The 16,389-nt window shown below is 45.4% G+C and overlaps 1 protein-coding gene across 3 annotated transcripts in view; it reads left to right on the top strand.

Moving 5' to 3' along the window:
• Positions 1–16,389, top strand: part of ARAF (A-Raf proto-oncogene, serine/threonine kinase) — a 1,000,066-nt gene that overhangs the window by 763,512 nt on the left and 220,165 nt on the right. For all 3 annotated transcript variants that reach the window (XM_069647431.1, XM_069647429.1, XM_069647432.1), the window contains exon 12: positions 13,736–13,782. In XM_069647431.1, coding sequence (XP_069503532.1) covers positions 13,736–13,782 — 47 coding nt within the window. The remainder of the gene's footprint in view (positions 1–13,735; positions 13,783–16,389) is intronic.

Below are 16,389 nucleotides of genomic sequence, written 5' to 3'. Positions count from 1 at the left end.
GAATGGTCCTTTCATTACGTTGTTGCAGTTCCCACAACTCATGCAAGGTTATGTACCCTGATGCTTATCCTACATTTTCTGTTTATCTCTTCGCTTCTCCTGTGTGTCAACTAGCAAGTTCCTTAAGCTGTTGCTTTTTTGTTAGGCAAAAACTGGAGGGTTCACAAACAAGTCTTTGGTTCTATTGTAATTTTGTAACACACTTCATCTTTTCAGGATGCTATCCTTAATTTGTCGGCTCTGTAGTCAGGGGTAGTCAGGTTCTCCATCCAGAGGTCAAGAATCTCAACTTTCATGCTTGGTATCTGAAAGGTTGAGGTATAAGGATTGGGACCTCCCGGATGACGTGATGGAGGTGTTGCTTTCGGCAAGGCGGCCTGCAACTAAATCCTTGTACTGTTGCCGTTGGCGTAAGTTCTGCGACTGGTGCAGAGATCACTATGTTGATCCTTTTCAGTGCTCCATTCCTATGGTTTTGTCTTTCTTACTTTCTTTGGCACACAGGGGTCTTCAAGTGGGTACCATTAAGGGTTACCTGGCGGTTCTGTCTATCTTTAAGCGCTTGTCTGAAGAATGTTCTTAATTTAAGATTCCTTTGATTTCCCCGTTTCTTAAAGTACTGACTAATGTATTCCTGCAGTCCCCTTTCCAGGTGCCGGTTTGAGATTTAAATTTGGTTTTGAAATTTCTCATGGATGCGCCGTTTGAACCTTTGCACTCTTGTCCTTTGAGATTACTGTCCTTCAAGACTGTGTTCTTGTTTGCGGTTACTTCCACTCGCAGAGTGAGTGAATTGCAGGCACTTTCATCTAAGCCACCCTTTACTGTGTTTCTACAAGGTCAGGGTTCTACTGCAAGTACGTCCTTTTCTACCTAAGGTAGTATCTGAATACCATTTGAGTCAAAAGGTGGTTCTTCCATCTTTCTACCCTCCTCCTGGTAAGGAAGAGGAGCGACTCCATCGGTTGGATCCTAGGAGAGCTCTGAGCTTTTACATTTCTAGGATCAGAGTGGACGATCAGTTCTTTGTAGGATTTGCTGGACACCGATTGGGCCAGGCTGTTACCAAACAGACCTTGTCCAGGTGGATTATCCTCACCATTACGGAGTGTTACCGATAAGTGGGTAAGGACCCTCCTGAAGGATTGCAAGCTCATTCCACTAGGGGCGTTGCTACTTCAACAGCCCTGTAGCGGGGGTTCCTATTAGGAACATTTGTGATGCAGCCACATGGGCTTCTATCCACACCTTCGTTAAACATTACTCCCTGGATACAATCCATGGTCAGGATATGGCCTTTGGTAAGGCGGTTCTTTATTCCGCAATCTGATTGGATACTCTAAATTCTTTTTCTCTCCTCCATTTACTGGTACTGCTTTGGGAGTCTGTCAAAGATGTGGAATACGTTGGAGGACACAATCCATTCGAAGAACAAGTTACTTACCAACTGGTAACGTTCTTTCGACTAGATGTTCCTCCAACGTATTCCACATCGCCCTCCCAGCCTGCCCGTAATGAGAATTTCCTATGCGATTGAAGCTTCCGTTTCCGCAAGGCTAAGTGCAGTCAAGAATGCATGAGATTGGTGCCACACGTTTTGAGGGAAAAAACTTAAACTGAGACTACGGGCGCCGTGCTTCCTATCTATAACATCCTGTGACGTCACACTCGACTGATGCCTTCGAGGGACATTGACTCGATGCCATTGACGCAGGACGCCCTCTGCCGAAAAAGTTTCGGAAGTGCGCAGCTGTGGACATTACATGTCCAAGATGTGGAATACGTTGGAGGAACATCCAGTCGAAAAAGAACGTTACCAGTTGGTAAGTAACTTTTTCTTCTGTGTCCTTCCCCGGTAGTGCTATGCAGTAACAAGAAGGGACAAGTGGATGCCAAGATAGTGGCCAAGTCAGATAAAGGGTTGGTCCAGCCGCTAAATCCAAAATAAGTTCCGGTGAACGTGGGAAAAGCAGCCCTGCACCAATTTCAGAACACAGGTGCAGACCCCCAAAAAGAGCACAGCAGAGGGGAAGTGAACAAAACAAAGCCCTATAACACCCAACAGTGCCAGTCAGTGTGAGCCTTTTGGCAATGGAGATTTGCATTTGGAGGTGGTTGGCTAGCATAGACGATTGGAGAGTGCAAATGCTGGAGAGGCGGGCGATTTTGGAAAAACAACAGTAGTAGAAAAAAGCTGGTGAGCAAGGTTTTGGAGGTGTAAATAGTGCTGAGTCAGAGCTGGTAACATCAGGTGGTGGAAGGTGTTCTCCGGAGGAGGTGGTGGTAACATCAGAAAGTGAAGGTGGCACTGAGTAGTTGGTAGCATCAGGAGGTGACGGTAGTATTGAGGAGCTGCTAGTCTTTGTTAAGGAGGAGTACACATCTGAAAGGAGAGGTAGAATTCTAAAGGAAGTGGTTTTGGCAAAAGGTGTAAAAGAGGAAGTCTACCCTCAGGAGGCGCTGGGAGGGCAACCTTGGGATGAGGAAATTGTGAGTCCGTTGAAAATAACCACCAAGAGAAAGCAGGCAGGATTGACCGTGCAAAACATTTGGAACAGGAAGCTAATTACAGTGATCCTTAGAAGATACTGGCTAACCACTACAACCTAGTAAGGTTCCAGCAGGCCAGGGCGACCGTAGGCAGGCCATGAAGGTGGGAGGAGGAACAAGAGTTGGGCAGGGAGAGTAAGTTAGGAGTAGAGGCAGAAGGAAAAGAAGCAGAAGGGACCTACCATAAGGACGAACAGGGACTCCTCTCCATCTCTTTCTACATCTCTCTGATAAAACTCTGCCCTTCCCAACTGGTTGGAAGATGTAAACCCACAACTAGTTAGTGCACAAAGAAAGGGTTCAGGAATCCTAAAACCTGCAATGCAAGAAAGACTGGAAAGGGTGCAGCAAACTCCTTTTGGACACTAAGAACACTTGAAAGGACCTTGGCCAATGGCAAGATGGCCAGTGAGGCTATCCAGGCATGGGAAATTGGGACATCCTGACTTATTTGTCAAAGTCCAATTTTTCATTTGTTTGGACGATAGTATGTACTTTCTCCAGCATAGGGTCTTAATGGATTCACGTGCTCATGAATATTCCCTGTCATCAGGCTGGGAATCCTTGGTAATATTAAAGCAGTTTTGCTTTGAAGCTAAAAACTGCTTGTCGCTTCTATAGCCTTTTGCTGTCACTTTGGGTCATACTTCCCCAGCTAATGACATTTGTCCTCCTAAGCTCCGCCCCTGGTGGCCATCTTCTCGAAATATCTATAACGTTTCTATTTTTGTGAGAAATAGTCTTCTGTCACTGCGTATAAAGCTTTGTCATCACAGGCCCTGTCAAGGGACCCGTCGGCGGTTTCACCATTGCCAACCCCTGTCATCGGAACCTCATTGAGGGACCAGTCAAAAGCTACATAGTCGACGGCCTCATTTACCCAGACCGACTTTGTCCACGAAGACTGGTCTTCCGTCGATGATGATCCTGTCAATTAATTTGTATACAAAGACTGCCACCTCGATGGGATCATCCACCACAGTCACCACCTCCACGACTACAACTACCACTCCCAGCATGGCCCTGCCTGGAAGAGGACCTACCAGATGGATTCTACTCTGACCACAAAGGCGCTCAGGGAGATCCTGATACCTTTTTGCAGTGCCTCAGCAAAGGGCTCAGCCATCTCGACAGCCAGCTCGGTCTACTAGCCCTTGGCCTCATGACCCGGCGCGTGCTCCTACAGTGCCTAGATATGTCCATGGACATTTTAACCACTCTCCACACATTGTCAGAAATCCAGCAGCATCTGCCAGCAACACCTATAGTTGCTCTAGCATAGAGTCCTCTAATTCCTTCCCCGGACAAGCTGACTCCTTCTCATCCAGCCCGGCTGCCCCTCAACAGTTGCCGGTTGCACTTCCTCCTGTGATGGAAGAGCCAGCTCAGAAAGACACTGATACGCGATCATGACCCAGGATACACAGGGGACTGATGAGTTTGAGAACTATGTTCCTGCAGAAGGGGGGGGGGTCTCTTGTCGTCGAGATGCCCTCCTGGGAATCTCTGCTAGATGAGATCAGTTTGTTTCATACAATGATCTAGCAGGCTGCTAAGCTGTTTAACCTCATTCCTGAAGAGAAGAAGGAAGTCTTCCCTTTTGAATCAGCGAGAGTCTTTCAGGAAGACTATTGTTTCGGTTCCCCTTATGGATGATGTTTGGGAAGATGGCCTGTTGGTCATGAAAACCCCTAAAATAGCCCTTTCAAAAAAGGACTGCTTGGAGAAAAAGTACCGGGTCTCTGACACAGCCCTGAAGTTCCTCAGATCTCAAACTTCACCAGCCGCAGCTAGATAAAGGTCCTCTAACTGATCTTCCTCTTCTATGGTCACTCATAATCAGGAGGGTAAGAAGCTGGATGGGACTGAGAAGCGCATCATCACAACTCCAGGGTCTACGATCAAAGTCGCCAGCGCATTAGCCATTCTCTGAAGATATGACAGAGAGCTTTGTTATAAGTTGGGCCCCATCCTTGACTTCCTCTCGGACTACAAGAAGGCTGAAGCACTATCCTTGTTCCACGAGGGAGAGGTAGCTATCTAACTTCTGCCCGGATGTACAGACAACAGTGGTGGACATGCCATTCAATGGTGAATTTTTCGGAAAGGCAGTCGGCAACACCCAACAGAGCAGCTGGTCCTTTTGATCCTCTAAAGGGAATGTCTTGAGGTCCTCAAGAGTTCACCTCACACTATTGTCAGCCCTCCCATTTAAACACCCATGTGGCTTATAGGGGCTCTCTCAAGCCGCCAGAGGCGGAACCCAGCGTTATCTCACTGCAGCATCCAGAAAGCAGATACCAAAGCAAGCCTGCCCCAGCCCAGGGCCTGCGCGCTCACAGCAGCACCCCGGTAGGAGGACGTTTATCTCAATTTGTCAACCAGTGGCGCGACATCTCCACAGACAAATGGGTGCTTGATGTCATCCAACAGGCACATACCCTTGAATTTCAGCATTCCTCCGATCTCCCGACATGTACAGCACCTAGCACAGTTGCTAAAGGAGGTTCAAGCCATGTTAAAGAAAAGGGGTAATAGAACCAGACTCACTGCACCTCCAGCGCATCTGGAGTGTACACTAGATACTTTGTGGTGCTAGAAAAGTCAGGAGGCTGGAGACTCATTCTAGACTTATGACACCAAAACAAATTTCTCAAGTCCCAAAAAGTCAGGATGGTCACGTTGCAGTATGTGCTCGGCCAACTGGAAGGAGATTTCCTTCCGACCCTCGAGTTGGAGGATGCTTAGTCATAGTCATTTATCGCAACCACCTGATGTTCCTGCATTTTGTTATTCAGGGAAGAAATTACCGGTTCAAAGCCCCACCATTCAGCCTAAAATCGGCCCTAAGTGCTTGGCCCCAGTAGTGGTGCACCTGCGTCTCAAGGGCATCTACTTCTATCAGTACCTAGAAGATTGGTTGTTTCGATCCCGTTCTCACCCGCTGGCATTCCAGCACACAACACTGCAGAGACCATCCATTCCCCAACTTATCTGGGATTCTCGATAAACTATCTGAAAGTCTGCATCCTACCATCTCAACACACTATTCCTAGGGTTCCGCCACAACACACTATCGTGTCTGGCGACTCCTTCGGAGGACAGGATAAAGGCCATCCTGGGAAAGGTCCAATGGCTAACGGCAGCCCACGTTGCAACAGTCCGATCAATCAAGTCCCTGCTAGGGATGATGTCCTTGTACATCCATCTGGTGTCCTTTTGCAGACTACAGATGAGACTCCTTCAAGAGTTTCTGCATGGCAGATGAAAACAAATCACAGGCTCATGGAATGATGGGATCAACCTCAAAATGCCCTTCCATCAAGCTTCGCATTGGTGGTCCATTGGCCCTCATCTCTCGCAACACGCTCAGACACTTGCTCATCTGGCGACAGTCACTACCGACGATTCACTGAAAGGTTGGAACGCCCACATGGGCCAGCTGTATACCAGGGGCCTCAGGCTTCCGTAAGAGAAGGAGTTGCATATCAACATCCTAGAACTTCGGGCAGTCTTCTGGGCCCTGAAGTCCTTCAAGTCTCGGCTCCAGGGGAGGGTGGTCCGTGTCTTCACAGACAACACAGCCACTACGTTTTACATGAGAAAAAAGGGGGACTCGCTCTCCCATTCTCTCTTGGGAGGCGCAGAACCTGTGGGACTGGGCCATCGCTCAGCAGATGTTTCTCATTCTCTTTCATCTGGCAGGCATACACAACACCATCGCAGACTCACACAGCAGGGAGCTATGGTGCTGCCAGGAGTGTGAACTCCAGCAGACCCAAGTATCGCTTCTCTTCAGCAAGTGGGGTGACCCTCGAATTGACCTTTTTGCCACGGCAGCAGACTCCAAATGCTAGAATTTTACCAGCAGGTGTCCTCAGACCAGGAGTCTAGGAGATTCCTTCTCATTTCCTTGGGAGGGCCTGTTCCTATATGCATTTCAACCAATCCTCCTGCTGCTACATGTGATCAATCCACTCAGAAAGTTCCACTGCAAGAAGATCCTCATTGCACCAGCGTGACCCAGACAGATCTGGTATCGAAACCTTCTCCGTCTGTCGGTGGCTCCAGCCATCAAACTACCTCCTCTTCCAGACGACCTCTCCAAGGAAGGAGAGTCACTCCTACACCACGGCCCCAAATTTCCCCAAAATGCAAGTACATTCTAGCAACAGACAGAGCGCCATCAACGCTTTCCTGCAATAAGCACAAGTGGCAATGCTTTAAAGTGTGATGCCATTCGCAAAGGATTTCTCCACTGTGAGTTACAGGCCCGCAGCTTCTGCCTTATCTGCTCCTGCTTGATAAGTCCACGCTAGCCCATGCATCTATCAAGGTGCATCTGACCGTCATATGCCGGTATACTTGGTCTCCTGGCAAGCTATCCCTGTGGTCTGACATACTTGTGAAGGAATTCCTCAAGGGCCTCTTCAGGAAGTTCCCTCCAGTTAAGGCCCCAGTTCCGGCATGGGAACTCAATGTGGCTTTATCAAAGCTAATGGCTCCACCTTTTGAACCAATGCGTCGGTCATCTTTGAAGTTCCTGTCATGGAAGACGGCCTTCCTAGTAGTTCAGCCAGGGGTGTTGGGAAAATTCGGGCTTGCTCATGTAAACCTCTACTTGCCATTCCATCTTTCCAAGGTGGTTTTGCGCACTCATCCATCCTTTATGCCCAAGGTTCAATCTGACGTTCACTTGAAGCTTTGGTCTTGCCGGTTTTCTTTGCTGACCCATCTTCCCCGGCAGTGAGAGCGTTGCATTCCCTGGATGTTTCACGTGCATTAAAGTACTATGTGAGACACGCCAAGCGGTTTCAAAAGACTCCTAAGCTTGAGCATGTGAATCCAAGTAAGACCCTATGCTGTAAGCTTGAGCATGTAAATCCATGTACGACCCCATGCTGGAGAAGGAACAAATTACTTACCTGTGACTCCTGTGCTCCAGCATAGGTATTACATGGATTCACATGCAAATCTTCCTTCCTTCCCCTCTCTGGCTCTTCTTAGTTCATACTACCACGTTAGGTGCGCAACCAAATCTGAAGATGGCCACCAGGGGTGGAGCTTAGGGGGACGAATCTCAATGGCTGGGGCAGTATGATCCAAAGTGACAGCAATAGGCTATAGAAGCGGCAAGCAGTGTTTTACTTTAAAAGGGAAACTGCTTTAATATTACAGAAGATTCCTAGCCTGATGACAATGTGAATCCATGTAAGACCTATGATGCAGAACTGGAGTTACAGGTAAGTACCTTGTTCCGTAGCCCTAATAAACCAGTTGAAACAGGCCATTTGAATCTTGGTGTAGTTCCTGGTCCAAATCCCTTTAGGACAGTGCATACATGATTGAACCAGAGAGTCTTTGTAGTCATGAACCCCTGTTGTTACAAAATGTGTTCCTGAAGCTTTAATACTGTGCTCAATCCTTTTATCTTTTGCACTACCATATCTCATGAATTGTCTTTTGCGACGAATCCAGGGAATTTGTCCCTTCTCCCCAAGGAAAAGCTAACCCCTTTGGGACTTTGGAGGGGCGCCTGCTTACGTAACACCCCTGTGTGGAAGAGCAAGCAGGATCACATTGGTAACCTCCCTTAGGGGACAAGGAATACACAAGTCAGGTTTTTACTCAATTTCCCTTTAACACAGAACCCAAGTGTTGGTTGGCTATATGGAAGTTGGGCAATACAATTGCACACAGCGCCCTTTAAAGGTGGTTGGTGTGGTGTCTGAGTGGGGTTTGTTATCATCCACACTTGAAGAATAGAACCAGTGGAGCCTCCCATCTCATTCCAGGGGAGAACATAAAGGTCCCGAGGCCCATACAAAGAGATAGACAGAGATCCAGCCTGAGAACGAGAGACAGAAGCCTGCTCAGGTGTGCAGAGGACAGGAGTGCTCCCTTCTAGGAATAACCTGGAGGCAGAGCCACACAGACGGCTTGGTGGGCTGAGGACCAGAGAAGACCTAGGAATGCTGCTGTGTCGAGTAGCTCAGAGTCTCAGAGAAAAGGATAGAGGAAGCTGCCAGAGAAGCAGCATACCAGCTTCAGTCAGGCCCAACACTGAAGTTCTGCACTGAACAGAGAAGCTGCCTCCCCTGGTGAGCACCACTGCTAAGAACCAGGTATGCGGCTGACACAGAGGAGAGAGAGAAGGGCGATGAGGCAAAGCGACACCCCTCAAGGTGGTGAAAGCATTGACAATCCTAGACAGCTTGAGATGCTGCATAGCCCACGCTGGGCTGAGCACTCATATACCTCACGAGGGGTGAAAACGGTGATGATCCGAGAAGGCCTGAGAAGCCACCAACCCCACGCTGGGGGTTAACGCTGTAACAATCCCAGAAGGGCTGATCCCATGCCAGGCAGAACACCAAGGTAGTTCACAAGGGAGTGAATGCAAGAATAATCATAGAAGGGCTAAGAATGCACCTAGCCCACTCTGGGCTAGAAATCAAGACACTCCACGAGGAGGTGAGAGAGTCAATAACTTAAGCAGAGCTGAAGAGCCAGGAAGGCACACGCCAGTCTAAAACACAAAGTAACCAAAAAGGGAGTGAAATACTCAACAGGAGTGAACAAGGAAATCACCTAAGACATAACGAAGTCCAAGAGACCTCAAGCCGGGGCAAAATACATAGTCAGTTAAAAAAAGTAAAGTCAAGACCAACTCACAAAGCCATTTGTCTCTGACAAGGGGCACACTTACATAATCGATTGACCGAATTGAGACTTGAAATGTTTGCACTGATAACATTTGCGTGGCGGCCTGGACCGATTTCCACCAGGAAGACCGAGAGCCTTAAAGACACTTTTGAACTGCACCGGCAGGTCGAGGGCCTTGGAGAAGACCAATACCACTTTGAGTGGTGGTCAGAAACCAGCCATCACTAGCCGTGCAAAGGAGGAGCAATATTGCCTAGGCTAAGTTAATGTTGTTTTTTCATTAGTGGTAAGAGACAGATGATAGGTTAGCTTAGGTTTGGACAGAGGATTTAATTTCTGTCAGACACCCTGACAAGCACTAGTTTTTTTGTTTTGTTTTTAAGATTAGGGAAACCATAATTATAGCAGCAGGGACAGGAGAGACATTATTTCCTTTAATAAAATTGAGAGGTTAAAATCATGTCTTCTTGCTGGTCTCCTATGTCTGGCTTACCACACTTTGTGTGCACCCTATTCTATTCTTTTCCTCGTGGTTGCATTAATTTATAACCTCTTGTTCTGTTTGTATTCCTCGTTAAGAAGTATCATGTTGTACGTGATGGTGCTTTATGAAACACCAAAAATAAATATGATCAAACTCCATATTATGACACTCTGTTCCCCATCCACAACTTCTATCCCTGTTTCACTGTGGGATTTTGGAAGTTTGCAAGGGCTAACTAGATACCATTAGCTTAATTTAGGGCTTTGCACGAGAAGGCTGAAATCTTGTCACCTTTAATTAACTTCATTTATTTGGGGAGAATTTCTGGAAGGAATACAGGCTTTATAATTAATGTCCTCATCGTAAACATTCGATGATATAGGGGAATGCAAGCAAAATAACTGTGTTGCTAAAGTTATTAATTGCAAGTCTTTATAAATGAAACGGTTCTCTGAGTGATGTATTTCAACTTATAGATTGTTTGAAGAAAATAAGTAATCCTTCCTTTTGACAAGTTGGTTGTCTTCCATCAACCCAAACATGTTCTCACTTTCCTGGTGCTCCATTAGGAATCGCTTATTATTTCAGTCAATTTGCATCCAATGCAAGATAAATCCTCAAGAGCGCCAGGTCCCGATGGCCTGACCAATATTGACTTAAAACAACATCCAGAAGAATGGTCAATCTCCATTTGTAAAATTTTCGGCCAGTGTGTGAAAGCAAAAGAAATTCCAAGCTCTTGGTCCCAAGCAGTGGTTGTCCCAATCTTTAAAAAGAGTAATTGAGAAGATTTGGCGAGTTAACGCCCAGTTGCACTTTTAGACATTATTAGAAAGATCTTTGTGACTCTACTGCTTGCTAAATTCCAGAAATGGGCAAGAGCTTCGCCCAGTAACGATCCATTTCAAACAGGTTTACAGAAATGTGTGGGGACATCGGTAAACACCTTGCTATTAAACATCTTTAAAAGTAACATCAGAACTGGTGCCCCTAGAGTGTTTTTAGCCTTTGTCGATTTCTCGGGCTTTTGACAAAGTAGACAGACAAAAACTTTGGTCCAAGTTGAAAGCCTTGAACTGTCCTGTGTCGATCTTGGAACCCGTAAAGGCTTTACACACGAACACCAAATTACGAGTGCGTTTGACCCAGCAAGGCCGCTTGTCCGAAGAAATTCCATCAGAACGTGGAGTTAAACAGGGCTGTCTGTCCCTTAGCTCCTGCCCTGTTCATTGCCTTTTTGGGCGATTATAAAGAGATAGAAAATAAGATCTGATCATTTCCACCAAAAATAGGCAAACTTTGCTGTCTCCAGCATCCTCTACGGGGACGACTTGATACTGCTGGACTAAACCCATATTGGTCTTCAGCGACAGCTGAATAATCTCGCTCAATATATAGAAGACAACAACCTCGAAATAAACAAGTCGAAGATGAAAATTCTTATTTTGGAAACATATCCGGAGAAACAAAACAAGATCCCTTATTGGTCTTTAGACAACATCAAAATCGAGATAGTTACCGATTTCAAATACTTGGGAGTCATGCTTGACAGTTCTACAAAAGAAGTTAAAATGCAACAGGCACTGTGGGATAAAATCAGAAACTTAAGGGCACAAACCAGAAAAATCGATAAAAAATATGGAAAATTCTCACTATTGCCAGCAATCCAATTCTACAAGGCAAAAGTGTTTCCCTCCCTTGTATACGGGATGGACGCAACCTTAAACATACCTGTCTCACTATGGCCAAAATTGGAAGGCCACCTATGGAAAGCCGTCATTGGTTTACCGAACTCGACCTCGATCACAACAATCAAATGTGAACTGGGTCTTTTGTCTCTGACATCAACCGTCAAACTAAGTAGCATTCAGCTCTTAGGAAAACCATGTTGTCCGACAGTCTTCCAGAATACCAGATGATTGTGGAGGAAATCAAAAGCACTCATTGTGCTGCGCTAAACTTATGGGTGGCAGCTTGAAAAAATGAACTGAATGATAGTCTGCGCAGAGGAAGATTTGATCCGCAATCCACAAAGAGTGAAAGTAAAACTGGAAAATCTGGATTGGATCAAAACCAACGAAGGTGCAACATCAAACAAACTGCTAAAACACCTACCGATGATAAACTGAAAGTCCCCTTGGCATATTGTGCCAAATTTCCAGATAAATCTTTGAGAAAGACTTTTATGAGAGCCCGCTTAAACTTGCTGCCAACGGATGAAATTTTGGCTATCAGATCAATCTCCTGTTCGAACATCTGTAGACTATGCGTAGGCCGGAACCAACCCGAAACGCTAAGACATTTGCTGCTGACCTGTCTGGAAATGAGACAGGTGAAAACAGCCTATCTGAAACCGCTCTTCGAAGATTTGAAACTCTTCGAGGAAGAGGTTTGGTGGACCCGCCTGATCTCTGGGGAAAAAAACGAGATGGATCATAGCCATGGTAAAGATCATGGAAAATGCCATGGAAAAGATCAAAGACCGCAGAAAAAGGGCAGAAGGCGCCCCCTTGAACTGACTGACTTTCTTGGGAATTTCTTGTCCGTCTCACACGAACTCGACGAAAACTGTGAACCTTTGCAACTTTGAAACTTTGAAACTGTGAAAATTTGAAAATTTTGGAAACTTGCTTTTATGTTTTACAGATCTTGTAAAAATCTAATTTGATTATACACAAGTAATAAAAAAACAAAATGCAAGATAAGTTATATATAAGAGATTGGAGAAGAGCAAGAATTCCACGATTGTTTTCTTGTCAAGCTGTACCCTTGTTTGTCTATCTTTCTCCCATGTTCCTTGGCCAGAACCATTTTATGTTGGGTATAGGACATTATACTTTGCTAGTGGGCCATTTCTTATGTTGCATACTTTCCTGTACTTAGTTTAAGTCTGCCTTACCTCTCTCTACCATGTTTCCCAGTTCCATGCGTGACACCTTGAGCATTTCATATTTTTGCTTCCAATTGCATTCTGGAACTTGTAGTTTCTTTTTTTCCATTGCAAGCGTAGGCCTACAAATCCCAGCATGCAGTGAAAGAAATAAACCCAGGACTGGCTCAAAGATTCAGCATGGAACTGGGAAACTTGGCAGCTATAACTACCCCATCTTCAGTCACCCTGTGAGCATGTTCAAAAGTCTGATGCATTTAGCTTGTTACTCCTCCTCTGAATGTTATTGGCGAACTTGTCATACTGTCCATGTATTCCAGAAAGACAACACTAATGTGAATTCCTTTCAACCAGGGAGATTGATTCTGGTCCCACAGTGCGGCATTGTAACAGTGTTACACTGCACCTTGTGCCTCTACATTAGCGCCACTTCTGGCAGAGATTGTCCAGTGGTGTGGTCAAGTAGTATGTGACCAGATGTCACTCAAAAGGAGCCCTTTCCCTGCAATTGCTGAGTAGGTTTTGACCTACAAGGCAAGGTACTTCTCATGCTTGCCGCAATTAACACAGTGGTCAGACGTTCCGATACAAGCCCTACTTCAGTGCCACTTTCACCTTTATGCAGATTTTCTTGTTACCTGGCCATGTGCTATGTAAGTTCAAAGGAATGTTCATACCTGTAGTCTTAGCATCAGTATTTGCCCCTAAAATGAGGTACTTTGCTGTGTAAGGGGCTTAGTTGATAGCACACAGCAGGTGAGTCTGTTATCCAGATTTGTTAAGAGTAAGAAAAATATGTCAATGTGATTTCTGAGTGTGACCTTACTGTACATTCACATTAGGGCATCTGTTAAGGTCTGGTTGGGGGGCTCACAGTGTAATACAAAATAACAGCGAGTGAGTGGAGATGGCAAATGAACCTCCTGTTTTAATATGGGTGAGCCGCCTCATTTCCCTTCACCTTACCACCAATGTGCACCTTACCTACTTTTTTTGTACACATTGCCAACCAAATGGGTATTCTGTGTTTTAATGTGTTTCTCTAAAAAAGAGCAAAATGTCTTTCACAGGTGGTGGACCTGCTTTCAGTTGTTTCATGCCTTCGCCCATAGGTTATGACACAATTGTGTATCTCTCTTCCTCAGTTACCTTCATGCAAAGAACATAATCCACCGGGATCTGAAATCCAACAGTATCCTTTGATGGAATCATATTTTTAGTGTGGTGCCAAAGTTTGAGATTGTTGTCGAAAAGTGCCTGGTTCTGTTTTTACATAAATTAATCTCAAGGCCAGCTAGGCTAAATGACAATGAACAATGCTGATGTAGGAATATTTGCTTGAAACAGACACCTACACATTCCACTGAACTGAAAAGTATCAACTTGAATGCTATCCAGTTCCATCATATTCTTTCAAAATTGAACACAAACTGAACATGCACTGTTCTTTGCTAGCTGTTGATTTTGCCCCTTAAATCTAATTTTGATCATTAAGTGGTTTACCATTGTGGTGATGTCAGATCAAAGTACAACTGTTTATATATATATTTTGTAATCAAAGTTGTATAAGTTTGGAATAAATTGCAAAGTCACCTCAGGGTACGAAAAAACACTCTTCTACAATGATATGTCAAAACTAGGAACACAGAGAACATAAAGGGCAATAAACAGGAAAAGGTCCAGAGAAACAGGAATCAAAACATGTATCATATTCGTGCTAGAATGTCAGTAACAATTCCTAGCAATATTTGCTCCTGGGTGGGGCCGGTTGTGGTGCTTGCACTGTGTTGCTTGCTCCAGGGTGTGGTTATCTGTGAGCGTTGTGTTTGCTCTAATATTGTACTCCTAAAAGGTGAACTGTAATCTCAGAAGTAGAAGACCTGCCCTCAGGTAGTACATGGTGATGTCTGGTCTTTGTGGGTCAGTTGAATGATTGCATTCCGTAGCTGAGAGGGATCATGTTATTCAATATTTACACAAGGATGGCTTACCTTTGGTGGGGTTCACCTGTTGTATCTGCGCTGTGGTGCTTCCCTCTGTGTGCAAGTTTAATATGGTGTTTGCTCATGGGTAGGGGGGCATCGCAGATATGTTCTCGAGGGGGTCCATTGTGATTCTCCCACTGTGGTGGGGTTCTGATGTGAGTATTGCACAGGGTGATGACTGTAGCTTTGTGTGTCCACTGCATCTTACTGCAGTGGACTGAGCACCCCTTTCTAACCTGCTCATATTCCTACTTTTCATCTTCTACTAAGCATATCGATTAAGCCACTGTCACAAATTCGGATGTATGATCCTGGTTGGGGAGAAGGACATTTCGAGGATCGGAGGAAGCCGCCCACTTTGAGATCCATGCCGTTGAGGCTGTACATGAAGGATCCCCCAGAGTATGCCTTCCCTCCCCAACCTCCTTGGCCAAAGGGTTTCCCTAGAGGATGCAGCCTTCAAACTAAGGCAGTGCAAGAATGTTAAGGCATCATGCCATCAGGTTGCATATGGCATCCTCAAGAAAACGCTGAGCGTGGCGACCACACACTGCAGGTGAAAGCGGCTTGTGATCGCGCTGATTGATCAGAACAAAAATACTAGCCATTAAGAATGGAGATGTGGGAGACCGTGGGACTCGCAAACTGCCTCTGTACATAGTTAGGAGAGAACAGTTTACCACACGCACAGGGAGCAGAGTTGCAGAGACACACTGGTGCTATGTCTGTTCTACCCGACTTCAAGATGGCTCAGAGAATACATATGCCCTCAGCCCATGCACCCAATGCAAATCGCATAATTTACTGAAAAGTATGCTGAGTGGACGCCATAACTCCATCCTCCCTCCTAACTCCCACCACTCCCTACGCTTTCTTCCTTTTATTCCGTCCCCTCCCCTCCATTCTTCTTCCTCCTCAAATGCAAATTTTTCCACATGCTGTTTTTCTGGTTTGTCTCATATAGAAGCAATGACAGTATATGTTATATGTTTAATGTTCCCGTGTTGTTAAACTGTAAAGCGCTTTGGCTTAAAGCGCTATATAAACAATAAAATACAAATAACACATGGAGGTGATGATGATTGGTAGGACTTAGAAATTCCAACCCAGGGTTAACAAGGTTATTCACAACCCCTTGTGTGCAATGCCACTCTAGTGTTGACCAAGCTACAAGGCTGAACTAAGGAGGAAGGTGGCACAATTGTGTAGTACAGTTAATACTTAGCAGAACTAATAATGTAAGGTATAGAAAGAGCTATATTTATTACAGTACTACACTAAGGCACACTAAATATTTCAAGGTAAATAAAAATACTTAAGTAGCCCCCTATGGTTTACACAGTATGTTAGAATGACAAGCAGTTATTCAAATAACAAAATGTATTCACCAAAGTAGGGAAAACAGATGTAAAGCACACATGAAGACATAGGCCTTTTAATTATAAGGCACTTGGTACCCTATTCTAAAACCTCAGAAGTGCAACCCAAGCCTGCACCAAATCTTTGGTAGTCCTTTAGTTGTGCCACAAGGTTCCTGAGGAAAGAGGACAGTAGTCCAGGTGGATACACTCAGGTAGTGCAGGAAAAGTACTGAACTTGGTGAGTGCCGGGCAAAAGCAATATGCAAAATAGAGACTTAACAGGTTTAAAGTCTGTTTCCATTCAGAGGAGGAGAGCTACCCCCAGGGGTTCCAAAGACTGACCCATAGAAGTATTGAACCGAATTCCACTGTCCCGGGAAAGCCCAAGATGGCGCTACGGTAAGTAGGATTTATAGCCCAATGAAAACCCAATGGGGAGGCAGGGAGTTCAAG

This window comes from Ambystoma mexicanum, chromosome 2q (assembly GCF_040938575.1).
Source record: "Ambystoma mexicanum isolate Mex_15411 chromosome 2q, UKY_AmexF1_1, whole genome shotgun sequence".
Classification (NCBI taxonomy): domain Eukaryota; kingdom Metazoa; phylum Chordata; class Amphibia; order Caudata; family Ambystomatidae; genus Ambystoma; species Ambystoma mexicanum.
This window is presented reverse-complemented; position numbering and strand designations above follow the sequence as displayed.